General features: G+C 44.9%; 1 protein-coding gene across 2 annotated transcripts in view; it reads right to left on the bottom strand.

Annotated features, from left to right (window-relative positions):
* LOC140196527 (caspase-6-like) overlaps nt 1-13,982 on the bottom strand; it is a 56,485-nt gene that overhangs the window by 21,446 nt on the left and 21,057 nt on the right. For both annotated transcript variants that reach the window (XM_072255873.1, XM_072255874.1), the window contains exon 5: nt 7,070-7,245. In XM_072255873.1, coding sequence (XP_072111974.1) covers nt 7,070-7,245 — 176 coding nt within the window. The remainder of the gene's footprint in view (nt 1-7,069; nt 7,246-13,982) is intronic.

Genomic DNA, 13,982 nt, shown 5'->3' with positions numbered 1-13,982 from the left:
AGAGAGAGAGAGAGTGTGCAGCTGTACAGCACAAACAGCTTGTTACCGAAAGAGAGGGGGCGAAGACTGCTCACAGTTTGTTTGGGATTTCTGCAAGGACACTGCCAGCTTCTGAGTTCCTACAGAGAAAGAAGGGAGGAGCTACTTGATGGACAGATGGTGTTCAGCACAACAGTATTTAAACCAGCATAATTGCTTGTTTCACAGGACACACATATGCACTAAGGTGTGGTTAAGTTACACTATCCTGTTCAGGTGCCCACGAGTGTGGGACTGAGGATTGATTGAGAGGAATCGATCTGTGATTATTAGTGCGTGAAAGAGCGACCCTGTGGAGTCTATCAGTGTGTCTAACCTTTGCTGGGTTGGTAGACTATCACTTGAAGACGGTGCTCTTAAGTTGGTCAAGTTTGGCTAACTTGGAAGTTTCAGAGGACAACAGGAAGAATCGATGGCATCGGCTTACTCAGACAACCACAACATCTCTCTCTCTCTCTCCCCCCCCATGGCTACTCAACTCAATACCACAAACTGAACTGATTTTATTTACCCATCACTGTAAGACTGTATCCATTTACCCCCTAGGTTTGAAGAAGCTTGGTTTTTATATTTCCACACTTATATCAAACAGGTTAGCAATGATTTTATATATATATATCTGAATTTATATTACTGTGTTGCATAGTTACTAATAAACGAGCATTAGTTAGATTATGAGAACACTCAGTCCTCTTTTATTATCATTTAGAAATGCATACATGCATTAAGAAATGATACAATGTTTCTCCGGAGTGATATCATAGAAAACAAGACAGACCAAAGACTAACACTGATAGAACCACATAATTATAACATAGTTACAGTAGTGCAAAGCAATACCATAATTTGATAAAGAACAGACCGTAGGCACAGTTAAAAAAAAAGTTCTCAAAGTCCCGAGTTGATCGACTCCTGAGTCCCTGATAGTAGGCTGCAAAAGGGAGAAACTCCCTGCCATAAACCTCCAGGCACCGTCAACTTGCCGATACCTTGGAAGCAGCCGACCCCAAGTCCATCCGTCCGAAAACTTCAAGCTTCCAAGCAGCCTCTTGAGTGCCATCCTCTGCCGAGCGCCCTCGACCTCTCCCCGGCCGCTGAAACACACAAAGCCGAGGATTTCGAGGCCTTCAGCTTACCACACAGTAGCAGCGGTAGCAAAGCAGTCATTTCAGAAGTTTTCCAGATGTTCCGCTGTGCTCTCACGTCTGTCTCCATCAAATCAGGACTGTGCACAGTCCCCTACTTGACAAATAACAGATATTCATCACCGAAGTGGCTGCGTGCGCTGTCGTTGCACCGCCATCTTCTCCCTTCTTGCTTTTATAGTTAACAGCAATACCAGACCAAGGTGTTTTCCATTTCTGCTGGTTCTTTAACCCGTTACGGGGTACGTAACAATACAGCATAAAAAGAAGTGGTCCCAACACTGATCCCTGCAGAACACCAATAGTCACTGGCAGCCAGGCAGAAAAGGATCCTTTTATTACCACTCACTGCCTCCTACTAATCAGCCAATGCGCTAACCTTGTTAGTAACTTTCCTGTAATATCATGGACTCTCAACTTGGTAAGCAGTCTCATGTGTGACACCTTGTTAAAGACCTTCTGAAAGTCCAAATATACAACATCTAATGCATCCCCTTTATCAATCCTACTTGTAATCTTCTCAATGAATTCCAACAGGTTCACCAGGCAGGATTTTCCCTAAAGGAAACCATACTGACTTTGTCCTATCTGTCCTGTGTCACCAAGTACTCCATAACCTCGTCCTCAACAATCGACTCCAACATCTTCCCAACCACTGAGGTCAGGCTAACTGGTCTATAATTTCCTTTTTGCTGCCTTCCTCCTTTCTTAAAGGGTGGAGTGACATTTGCAATTTTCCAGTCCTCTGGCACCATGCCAGAGCCCAATGATTTTTGAAAGATCATTGCTAATGCTTCCACAATCTCTAACCCTAGGGTGAAGTTCCTCTGGTCTGGGTGACTTATGTACCTTCAGGTCTTTCAGCTTTTTGAGCACCTTCTCCCTTGTAATAGTAACTGCACTCACTTCTCTTCCTTCACATACTACAATATCTGGCACACTGCTAGTGCCTTCCACAGTGAAGATCGATGCAAGGCTCAGTGCTGGGACCCCAGTTGTTTACAATATATATTAATGACTTGGATGAGGGAATTAAATGCAGCATCTCCAAGTTTGTGGATGACACGAAGCTGGGTGGCAGTGTTAGCTGTGACGAGGATGCTAAGAGGATGCAGGGTGACTTGGATAGGTTGGGTGAGTGGGCAAATTCATGGCAGATGCAATTTAATGTGGATAAATGTGAAGTTATCCACTTTGGTGGCAAAAATAGGAAAACAGATTATTATCTGAATGGTGGCCGATTAGGAAAAGGGGAGGTGCAACGAGACCTGGGTGTCATTATACACCAGTCATTGAAAGTGGGCATGCAGGTACAGCAGGCGGTGAAAAAGGCGAATGGTATGCTGGCATTTATAGCGAGAGGATTCGAGTACAGGAGCAGGGAGGTACTACTGCAGTTGTACAAGGCCATGGTAAGACCACACCTGGAGTATTGTGTGCAGTTTTGGTCCCCTAATCTGAGGAAAGACATCCTTGCCATAGAGGGAGTACAAAGAAGGTTCACCAGATTGATTCCTGGGATGGCAGGACTTTCATATGAAGAAAGACTGGATGAACTGGGCTTGTACTCGTTGGAATTTAGAAGATTGGGGGGGATCTGATTGAAACGTATAAGATCCTAAAGGGATTGGACAGGCTAGATGCAGGAAGATTGTTCCCGATGTTGGGGAAGTCCAGAACGAGGGGCCACAGTTTGAGGATAGAGGGGAAGCCTTTTAGGACCGAGATTAGGAAGAACTTCTTCACACAGAGAGTGGTGAGTCTGTGGAATTCTCTGCCACAGGAGGCAGTTGAGGCCAGTTCATTGGCTATACTTAAGAGGGAGTTAGATATGGCCCTTGTGACTACGGGGGTCAGGGGGTATGGAGGGAAGGCTGGGGCGGGGCTCTGAGTTGGATGATCAGCCATGATCATAATAAATGGCAGTGCAGGCTTGAAGGGCCGAATGGCCTACTCCTGCACCTATTTTCTATGTTTCTATGTTTCTAAAATACTCAATTTAGTTCACCTGCCATCTCCTTGACCCCTATTATTTCTCCTGCCTAATTTTTTATATCTACTCTCATCTCTCTTTTATTTTTTACATACTTGAAAAATCTCCTTGCTATTCAAGTGTCTATCAACCTCTGCTTTAAATATACCCAATGACAGCAGTCTGTGGCAATGAATTCCACAGATTCACCACACTCTTGGTTTCAAAGGTCCTTGTATTGTGAGTCCTAGACTCCCCCACTACAGGAAACTACCTAGGCCTTTCAATGAGATCCCCACTCCCATTCTTCTAAACACCAGCGAGTACAGGCCCAGACTGCTCCTGATACGTTAACCCTTTCATTCCCAAGATCATTCTTGTGATCTTCCTTTAGTCCCTGTCTAATGCCAGCACATCCTTAGATAAGGGGCTCAAAACCACTGACAATGCCCAAGTGTGCTCTGCCTTATAAAGCCTCATCTTTTATATCATCCTTGCATTTATAATCTAGTCCTCTCAAAATTAATGCTAGCATAGCATTTGTCTTCTTTACCACTGAGCCAACCTGCAAATCAACCTCTAGGGATCCTGCACGAGGACTCCCAAATGCCTTTGCACCTCTGGTTTCTGAATTTGCTCCACTTCAGAAAATAATCTACTCCTTTATTCCTTTGACTAAAGTGCATGACCAGCACTGTATTCCATCTGATACTTCAATGCCTATTCTCCTAATCCATCTAACTCCTTCTGCAGACTGCCTGCATCAACCTGACCGGCCCCTCCAACTACTTTTGTATCGTCCACAAGCTTGGCCACAAAGCCATTATCCTGTCATCCCTATCGTTGGCATATAACCTAAAAAGAAGCAATCCCAACACCAATCCCTATGGAACATCACTAGAAACCATTAGCCAACCAGAAACGACTCTCTTTATTACCACTCTTTGCCTCCTGCTGATCAGCCACTCTATCCATATTAGTGTCTTTCCTGTAATACCATGGGCTCTAATCATGTTAAGCAGCATCACATGAGGCATCTGTCAACAGCCTTCTGAAAATCAGAGTAAACAACATCCACTGACTCTCCTTTGTCTATCCTACCTGTTATTTCCTCAAAGAGTTCCAACAGATTTGTCAGGTAAGATTTCCCCTTGTCAATTTTGGTTCCTGAGTGCAAAAGTACCCAAACTTTTCAACCTGACTAACTTTATTCACTAATCAACACCATACCTTGGTCACTACGGTTAGTCCTAGGATTGTTTAATGCTTTAGTAATTGAACTACAAATTATCAGAGAGACTCTTCACTCTTTGGTTCTCACACAAGGGAAATGAGTGCAGACCCCACACTAAGAATGTATTCCAGTGGCTGGAGATTACCGGGAGGCAAGCAAGACATTTTAAAAAAATGGAAAATGTTGGAAAGGCTTAGTTGATATGACAATGTACAGGTGTTACACATTTACCAGCAGCACTAAAGTAGATTCACCTTGATTACTATTCAGATTAAGGTCACAATTCAATCTTCTTTTTGAAGAAAGGTTAAGAAACTCAAGTCTCACTATATTCTCATTGTAACTCATATTTGTAATGTTTCTTGACTACAGTAAGTCCTGGAAAGTCATTTTGTCACAGTGGGGTGCTGGGAATGGACCCAAATGCAAGACACAGACACTGAAGTACAAGGATCAGGATTTGACTAGAGTAGGGACGTGACAGCATTCAGGCAAGGAGCAGGGACAAGAACACAGAGTTGAGCTAGGGAAAGCGGGACCAGAGCTAGGAACCATGGACCAGGAGACAAGGCTTGGACTCCGAGCCCAAGACTGGACAAGGACCCAGAACCGGCAAGGACATGACATGGCTTCAGGACAGGATGTGGCTGGGGTCTAGAGGCCTGAGCTTGGGGACAAGACAAGGCTCGGACTCCAAGCCCAAGACTGGACAAGGACCCAGACCTGCGTCTTGCCTTGGGCTCGGACCCCAGAACCAGGCTTGAGGCTGGGGTCTTGGATCTTGAGTTTGGCTTGGGATCCTCGAGGCTTGGGGTCTTGGGTCTTGAGCTTGGCTGGGGATCCTTGAGGCTTGGGTTCTTGGAGCTTAGCTTGGGATCCTCAAGGCTTGGGGTCTTGGGTCTTGAGCTTGGCTTGAGACTGGGGTCTTGGGTCTTGAGGCTTGGCTTGGCTTGGGATCCTCGAGGCTTGGGGTCTTTGTCTTGAAATGCAGAGGCTGCTAACTCGGAGATTGGAGCTAAGAGACAGACTGGGAACTGAGCCGGGACTTATCCTTCGACAAGCCAGGACTCATCTTTAACACAACACAAACATGAGACAGGACAGAACATAGACATAGAGCCGGGACTTATCCTATGACAAGCCGGGACTCAACTTCATCTCCACACCAAGGTGGGACAGATCCACCTGTTGGGTAATGGCAGGATGGCCAGACTTACCCAACGGAGGCAAAGATAAGACATGTCCCCGCACAAGGCAACGGCAAGATGGCCTGACTTACCCCACAGAGGCAAGGACAAGACAAGACATGAGCCCCCGCAGGGCAACGGCAAAACAGCCTGACTTACCCCACGGAGGCGAGGACAAGACTAGACAAGACCCCCCGTGGGGCAATGGCAAAACAGCCTGACTTACCCCACAGAGGCAAGGACAAGAAGAGACAAACACCAAAGAACGACGGACAGTTCCATCTCTGCTCCGGGGAAGCTCCGCGTCTCAGTTCGGCCAGCAACCTCAGCTGGCTACGGCAACAGCCAGATCCCTACCTAGCTTGGAGTGGCTGGCAGCCACTCAGCTGGCCTGGGAAACAGCCGAATCCATACTGCAAAGACCACTCCAATGAGTGGCAACAAGGCTCCATGAAGCAGTGGTCCTCCCACCAGGCCTAGAGATCACAAATGGTTTCACTAGCCTTTCATCAGCAGGTTGCTCCAAGGGGGACTGACAAGACAAACCAGCAGCCCACACTCAATCCCAAGGCTACTTATATTGCAAGCCCAAGGATGGGAATCAGGTGCCTTTGGTTTAGTCAAACAAAGGACAGCTGGAAGACCCGGAGTCCTGAGTCCATGGACCGGACCGTGAACCGGAATACGGACTTCATGGACCAGACCACGACATATTTAAATCGCAGATCTGCAAATTACTCATATTCTGCAGTTTAATAATGAAGCGTACAGCTAAGTACAAAATGGAGAGCAAGCCTTTGCCCATGCAGAAGGCTCCCCTTCTCCATGCAGCTGATGAATCCAAAGGAACTGCAGAGACTGACACAAGTTAGGAAATATGAAGAATTTGAAGGTATCGACAATCATCTTGATTGTTACAATAAAAATGAAGATTTGGATGATTCAATCGTTGACTGTATTGCATTGTATGAAGGCACTAGTATTACCTGCACTAGTATTGTTAGTGTTCAAATTTGTTGTATATTTCGTTAAAATACATAATTTATTACTCAGTTTGTCTTTTTTCATGCCTTTTAACTATTTCCATGAATCTTCAGCTAATTGTGGCAGCCGCTTAATTGAGCCAAAATGTACTGTTCCCAATGTGTCCCAATTAACCAGAATCCACTGTAATATTTTAAAAACCTGCCAAGTGACAAGTCATGGACTTTCATTATTTGAATTTTCTATGAATGCTGCTTTACCGATAATAGTACCACTACTTTGTGGCTGGTGAAATATAAATAGACATTTTGTGTAGACCTACAGAGAACTTAATAAACACCCTGTGCATTAAGACTGAAGGTTATCATTTAACTAATACGTTCCAATCACATATTAGTATCCCAAATGCAGCACCAATACTTAAAAAAAACCACTTTAATATCTTCAGAAAAATAGAAAGCATCAAGTATTTGCTCTTCTATTCACAAAATATTGTGATTTACTTTACCTGAATTATGAATATCTTAGGTTTTCCAACCAGAGAGGAGCACTTGTCTCCTCTAAAACGGGCAGTTATGTCCTGTAGGTTTATCTTTCCATCGTAAGCGAAAACATGATTGTTCTCCCCGTGACTGAGGAAGATGCATAAGAAGCAATCTGCATCAGAATGATCTGAAGTGGCCTCTTGTGATTAAAAGAAAAAACAATCAAACCCTGATTCAGAATATTAAGCAAATATCAAGAATATTATCACATACAGCCTAAGTCTTCATAACTGCAAGAGATTCTGAAGCATCTGGAAATCCAGAGCAACACACACACATAAACACACAAACTGCTGGACGAACTCAACAGGTCTGGCAGCATCAACGAAAGTGAATAAACACTTGACATTTCGGGCCAAAACCCTTCATCAGGACTGGAAAGAAAGGGAGGAAATGCTAGAATAAAGAGGTGGGTGGGGGCAAGGAGGCTAGCTAGAAGGTGATAGGTGAAGCTAGGTGGGTAGGAAAGGTACAGGGCTGGAGAAGAAGAAATCTGATAGGAGAGGAGAGTGGACCATGGGAGAAAGGGAAGAGGATGGACATCAGGGGGAGGAGATAGGCTGGTGAGGGGAAGAGGTAAGAGGCCACAGTGGGGAATAGAAGGAGGCTGAGGGAGGGGAGAAGTAAAAAGGAAAAAAAATAATCAGAAGAAATCGATATTCATGCCATCAGGTTAGAGGCTACTTAGGTAGAATATGAGGTGTTCCTTCTCTACCCTGAGAGTGGCCTCATCATGGCAAGAGGCGGCCATGGATCAACATGTTAGAACAGGAATTGGGGATAGGAGTTAAAATGTTTGACCACCAGTAAATTCTGCTTTTGGCAGATGAAGTGGAGGTGTTCGACAAAGTGGTCTCCCAATTTATATTGGGTCTCAGCAATGTAGAAGAGGGCCGCAACAAGAGCACCAGATACAATAGATGACCGAAGCAGATTCCCAGGCGAAGTGTTGCCTTGCCAGGAAGGACTGATTGGGGCCCTGAATTGAGGTGAGGGAGGAGGAGAATGGGTTGGTACAGCAAATGAGTGGAGGGAGCCAAATGTACAAGGAAATCATGCTGGAAGCGGTCCCTACGGAAACCAGAGAGTGGGAGTGGGGGGGGTGGGAAGAGGTAATGGTGTGCTTGATGGTAGGTAAGGAGAAGAGGAACTCATCAATTTTAAGGTGGTGGGAAGATGGGGTAAGCATGCAAGTCTGGAAAATGGATGAAATGCGGGTGAGGCAAGGAAGAAAGATGGGAAGGTACGCATGTGCGTGGACTATAGGACCCTGAACCGGTGCACTGTCCCCGACCAGTATACGGTCCTGAGGGAACCTTCGTTCCCAGTCATATGAGACAGCACTATCACCCCAAGAAATGATAACATGAACACCCATTGGCTAATAGCACCCTGCTGTCTGTATTAACCCAAGCAAATGTCTAGCTAGAGACTTTCTCAGCATTTAACATAACAAAGAAACCATTTTAATCCACATACACAGCAGTTTAAAAGATTAACATAACATAGAAGCCATTTTAAAGCTAACATGCAAAGAAGAACCCCCGTACATAAAATAAGGGGCCCAAAACTGCTCTCAATACTCCGAGTGAGGCCTCACTAGTGCTTTATAAAGCATCAATATTACATCCTTGCTTTTATATTCTAGTCCTCTCGAAATGAATGCTAACATCACATTTGCCTTCCTCACCACCAACTCAACCCGCAAATTAACCTTTAGGGAATCCTGCATGAGGACTCCCAAGTCCCTTTGCTCCACAGATTTTTGAATTTTCTCTCCATCTAGAAAACACCCTATACTTTTATTTCTTCTACCATAATACATATACCTCCTGACACTGTATTTCATCTGCCACTTCTTTTCCACTCTTCAAATCTGTCTAAGTCTTTCTGTAGACTCTCTGCTTCCTCAACACTCCCTGCCCTTCCACCTGTCTTTCTATCATCCACAAACTTGGCCACAGTTTCGTCATTCAAATCAATGATAGCGCAGAAAGCTGTCCCAAGATAGGTCCCTTTGGAACACCATTGGTCATCGGCAAACAACCGGAAAAGGTTTATTCCCACTGTTTACCTCCTACCAAGCAGCCAGTGCTCTCACCCTGTTAGTATCTTTTCTGTAATACCAAGGGCTCTTAACTTGTTAAGCAGCCTCATGTGTGGAACCTTGTCAAAGGCCTTCTGAAAATCCAAGTAAACAACATCAACAGAATCCCCTTTGTCTATCCTGCCATTTACTTCTTCAAATAATTCAAAAGATTTGTTAGGCAAGATTTTCCCTTGAGGAAACCATGTTGACCACCTATTTTATGACGTGCTTCAATCACCACCCTTTTTGATTTTGACCTCTTTTTACTTTGTAACTCATCCTGTTGACTGGAATTTTACCCTACCATCAGCCTCGCCTTGCTAGCAGTCTCACTGCACAAGTCTCAGTCCCTCTGTTTGCCAACTATCTCACCCTCAGCACTATAACTCCAGCTCCCATTCCACTGCCAAATGAGTTTAAACCCTCCCCAACAACTCTAGCAATGCTGCCCTCAACGATATTGGTCCCCTCGGATTCATGTATAACCCACCCATTTTCTACGTTGTACCTTCCCCAGAAGAGATCCCAATGATCTAGAAATTTGAATCCCTGCCCCCTGCACCACTCAAGATAGGTTTATAAAAGATGTCATTCGACAGCTTGTCTGCAGAGATGGAGACAGAGAGATCGAGAAAATGGAGAGACAAATCAGAAATGGATTGAGTGAACCTAAGGGCAGGGGTAGAAGTCAATAAAATTGACAAGCTGAGCATGGTGCAGGAAGTAGCACCAATATTGCACAGTTGTCAACGTTGCACAGAAAGAGTTGGGGAGCATTACTATGGAACGTTCCAGGAAGCCAATGAAAAGCAGGCATAGCTGGGGCCCACGTGGGTGTGTATGTCTGCACCTTGAGTTTGGAGAAAGTGGGAGCTGCAGAAGGAGAAATTGTTGAGGGTGGGGACCATTTCTGCCAGATGGAGGAGCATGGTCATGGAGGGAAACAAGTTGAGTGTTTTGCTGAGAAGGAAGCAAGAGAGCTTTAAGGGCTACTTGATGGGGGGATAGAAGCGTATAAAGACTGGATATCCATGGTGAAAATGAAGCAGTCAAGGCCAAAGAATTTAAAGTTGTTGAGGAGATCAAGAACGTGTGAAGTGCCAAGGGTGTAGGTGGGAAGGGCCTTTATAATGCCTTTTGAAATGAGATTTTACAACCCATTCTGTTGTAATAAATAACAGATCATAACCGTGATTTGAGGGGAGTCATTTCGTTTCCCAGGAATTAAAGATTTATCTGTTGATACAAACTAAGTACCAGGGCAAGGAAATGAATCACAAAAGTAAAACTCTCTCTTTGTCACATATGGAAGCTATGATCATGTGGAGTCATTCCAATTCTCAGACTCTTCCAAGAAAGAGGAGGATATTATTCAACTTCCATCACTTCATTGAGACGGGTGCCCCAATATCTCTATCAACTCTTCTGTGGATGATGTGTCTAAATGTCATCTCAATCCATTTTCTATGAATTACTCTTTATATGAATAATGGCTCATGAACATCCCACCTAGGGTCGGTTCCAACATTGGACTATTTCAGAACATTTCTACTGCATGCCATTCATGGTCAGAAGGTCTTGTTCAATCTTTGCTATTCCTACGGAAGTCAAATTTCTGTGGAATTTGAATTACCCATGTTCGTTAATGTAAACAAATTTAGAAATTGTTTTAGATCTAAGAATATTACTTCTATTGCCTCTTCAGAAAATACCCATGATAACTACTGCTCTCATCAGATTTCATCTGTTCCACTTCCCAACCTTTTGCCACTGACCAAAGCTATCCTACATTTGAAATCCCCTTTCTCTTCCCCTCCCCAGGCCATATGAGATTTCCATCTTTTCTCTGCTATAAGCAACCCAAGCCTAAAAGCTTCTCCCTCTCCAACTAGATTACTGCAATGCTTCTTCAATTAGCTTTCTTCTGTCGGCTATATCTGAATAAGCTTGCTTCTTTCTCCAGACAAAGAGGAATTCAAAATTGAGGTGAGAGAAAAGCTGCACAGAGAGAATAGTCCACATCTGAAATTCAGTGTCTGAAACTGTTGCAGAGGCAGAAATTCTCAATGTGTGCATGCAGATATCTCTAAAAAAACAGAGAGCTGTAACCTACCATGCTACAGGCCAAGACAGAGAGGGGAAAGAGCCCTATAGTTCTTCATCAGCTGTCATGGAATCAGTGGGCCAAGAGGAGCCACCTTGATCACTGTCACTGAGGACCTCCATCACTGTCACTTATGACCAGATTAATGGCCTACTAAATTTCAGTCACCTCAAAAGGCTCCCTAAGCTTTTGGCTGATAGTTATAAAACCAGGACAAAATACAATTCAGAATTCTTCATGATGACAAAGCTTTCATTTTGAAATAATTGCTTAACAAGGTACGAGGGATCAGAAGTGGAGAGAGTGAGCAGCTTCAAGTTCCTGGGTGTCAAGATCTCTGAGGATAGAACCTGATCCCAACACATAGACGTAGTTATAAAGAAGGCAAGACAGCGGCTATACTTTATTAGGAGTTTGAAGAGATTTGGCATGTCAACAAATACACTGAATAACTTCTATAGTTGTACTGTGGAGAGCATTCTGACAGGCTGCGCCACTGTCTAGTATGGAGGGGCTACTGCACAGGACCGAAAGAAGCTGCAGAAGGTTGTAAATCTAGTCAGCTCCATCTTGGGCACTAACACCAACACATATTCCACTCTCCCCTCCTACCCCTCCTCACAGTCATCCACCCTGCTCCCATGACTATATGACACGAAACCACCATGGGTGGGCTTCACAGTTGAACAGGTGAGAAGACAGCTGAAACGTCTCAACCCAAGCAAGGCTGCAGGACCGGATGGTGCCAGTACCAGGGTGCTCAAAGCCTGTGCTCCTCAGCTACGTGGAGTACTTCGCCATGTCTTCAACCTGAGCCTGAGGCTCCGGAGGGTTCCTGTGCTGTGGAAGACGTCCTGCCTCGTCACTGTGCCAAAGACGCCGCGCCCCAGCGGCCTCAATGACTACAGACCGGTGGCATTGACCTCCCACATCATGAAGACCCTGGAAAGGCTTGTTCTGGAGCTGCTCCGGCCTATGGTCAGGCCACACTTAGATCCCCTCCAGGTCGCCTACCAGCCCCGACTAGGAGTTGAGGATGCCATCATCTACCTGCTGATCCGTGTCTACGCCCACCTGGACAAGCCAGCGAGCACCGTGAGGGTCATGTTTTTTGACTTCTCCAGTGCGTTCAATACCATCTGCCCTACTCTGCTGGGGGAGAAGCTGACAGTGATGCAGATGGACTCTTTCCTGGTGTCATGGATTCTTTATTACCTGACTGGTAGACCACAGTACGTGTGCTTGCAACACTGAGTGTCCGACAGAGTGGTCAGCAGCACTGGGGCTCCACAGGGGACTGTCTTGTCTCCCTTTCTCTTCATTTACACCTCGGACTTCAACTACTGCACAGAGTCTTGTCATCTTCAGAAGTTTTCTGATGACTCTGCCACAGTTGGATGCATCAGGAAGGGAGATGAGGTTGAGTACAGGGCTACGGTAGGAAACTTTGTCACATGGTCTGAGCAGAACTATCTGCAGCTTAATGTGAAAAAGACTAAGGAGCTGGTGGTAGACCTGAGGAGAGCGAAGGTACTGGTGACCCCTGTTTCCATCTGGGGGGTCAGTGTGGACATGGTGGAGGATTACAAATACCTGGAGATACAAATTGACAATAAACTGGACTGGGCAAAGAACACTGAGGCTCTCTACAAGAAGGGTCAGAGCCGTCTCTATTTCCTGAGGAGACTGAGGTCCTTTAACATCCGCTGGACGATGCTGAGGATGTTCTACGAGTCTGTGGTGGCCAGTGCGATCACGTTTGCTGTTGTGTGCTGGGGCAGCAGGCTGAGGGTAGTAGACACCAAAAGAATCAACAAACTCATTCGTAAGGCCAGTGATGTTGTGGGGATGGAAATGGACTCTCTGACGGTGGTATCTGAAAAGAAGATGCTGTCCAAGTTGCATGCCATCTTGGACAATGTCTCCCACCCACTACATAATGTACTGGTTGGGCACAGGAGTACATTCAGCCAGAGACTCATTCCACCGAGATGCAACACAGAGTGTCACAGGAAGTCATTCCTGCCTGTGGCCATCAAACTTTACAACTCCTCCCTTGGAGGGTCAGACACCCTGAGCCAATAGGCTGGTCCTGGACTTATTTCCTGGCATATTTTACATATTACTATTTAACTACTTATGGTTTTATTACTATTTAATTAATTATGGTGCAACTGTAATGAAAACCAATTTCCCCCGGATCAATAAAGTATGACTATGACTAACCTACAATGTACCCGGGACATCTTTAGGGAGTGGTGTCTCAGAAAGGCAGTGTCCATTATTAAAGACCTCCAGCACCCAGGGCATGCCCTTTTCTCACTGTTACCATCAGGTAGGAGGTACAGAAGCCTGAAGGCACACACTCAGCGACCCAGGAATAGCTTCTTCCCCTCTGCCATCCGATTCCTAAATGGACATTGAAGCTTTGGACACTACCTCACTTTTTTAAAAAATATACAGTATTTCTGTTTTTACACATTTTTAAAAATCTATTCAAAATATGTAATTGATTTACTTGTTTATTATTATTTTTATTTTATTGATTATTATTACTTTTTTTCTCTGCCAGATTATGTATTGCATTGAACTACTGCTGCTAAGTTAACAAATTTCATGTCACATGCCGGTGATAATAAGCCTGATTCGGATTTTGATTATGTCACATCAAGCCCAAATCACT

Source organism: Mobula birostris, chromosome 4 (assembly GCF_030028105.1).
Source record: "Mobula birostris isolate sMobBir1 chromosome 4, sMobBir1.hap1, whole genome shotgun sequence".
NCBI classification, from domain to species: Eukaryota; Metazoa; Chordata; class Chondrichthyes; order Myliobatiformes; family Myliobatidae; genus Mobula; species Mobula birostris.
Note: the sequence above shows the minus strand (reverse complement) of the source record. Positions and strands in the feature narration are given on the sequence as shown.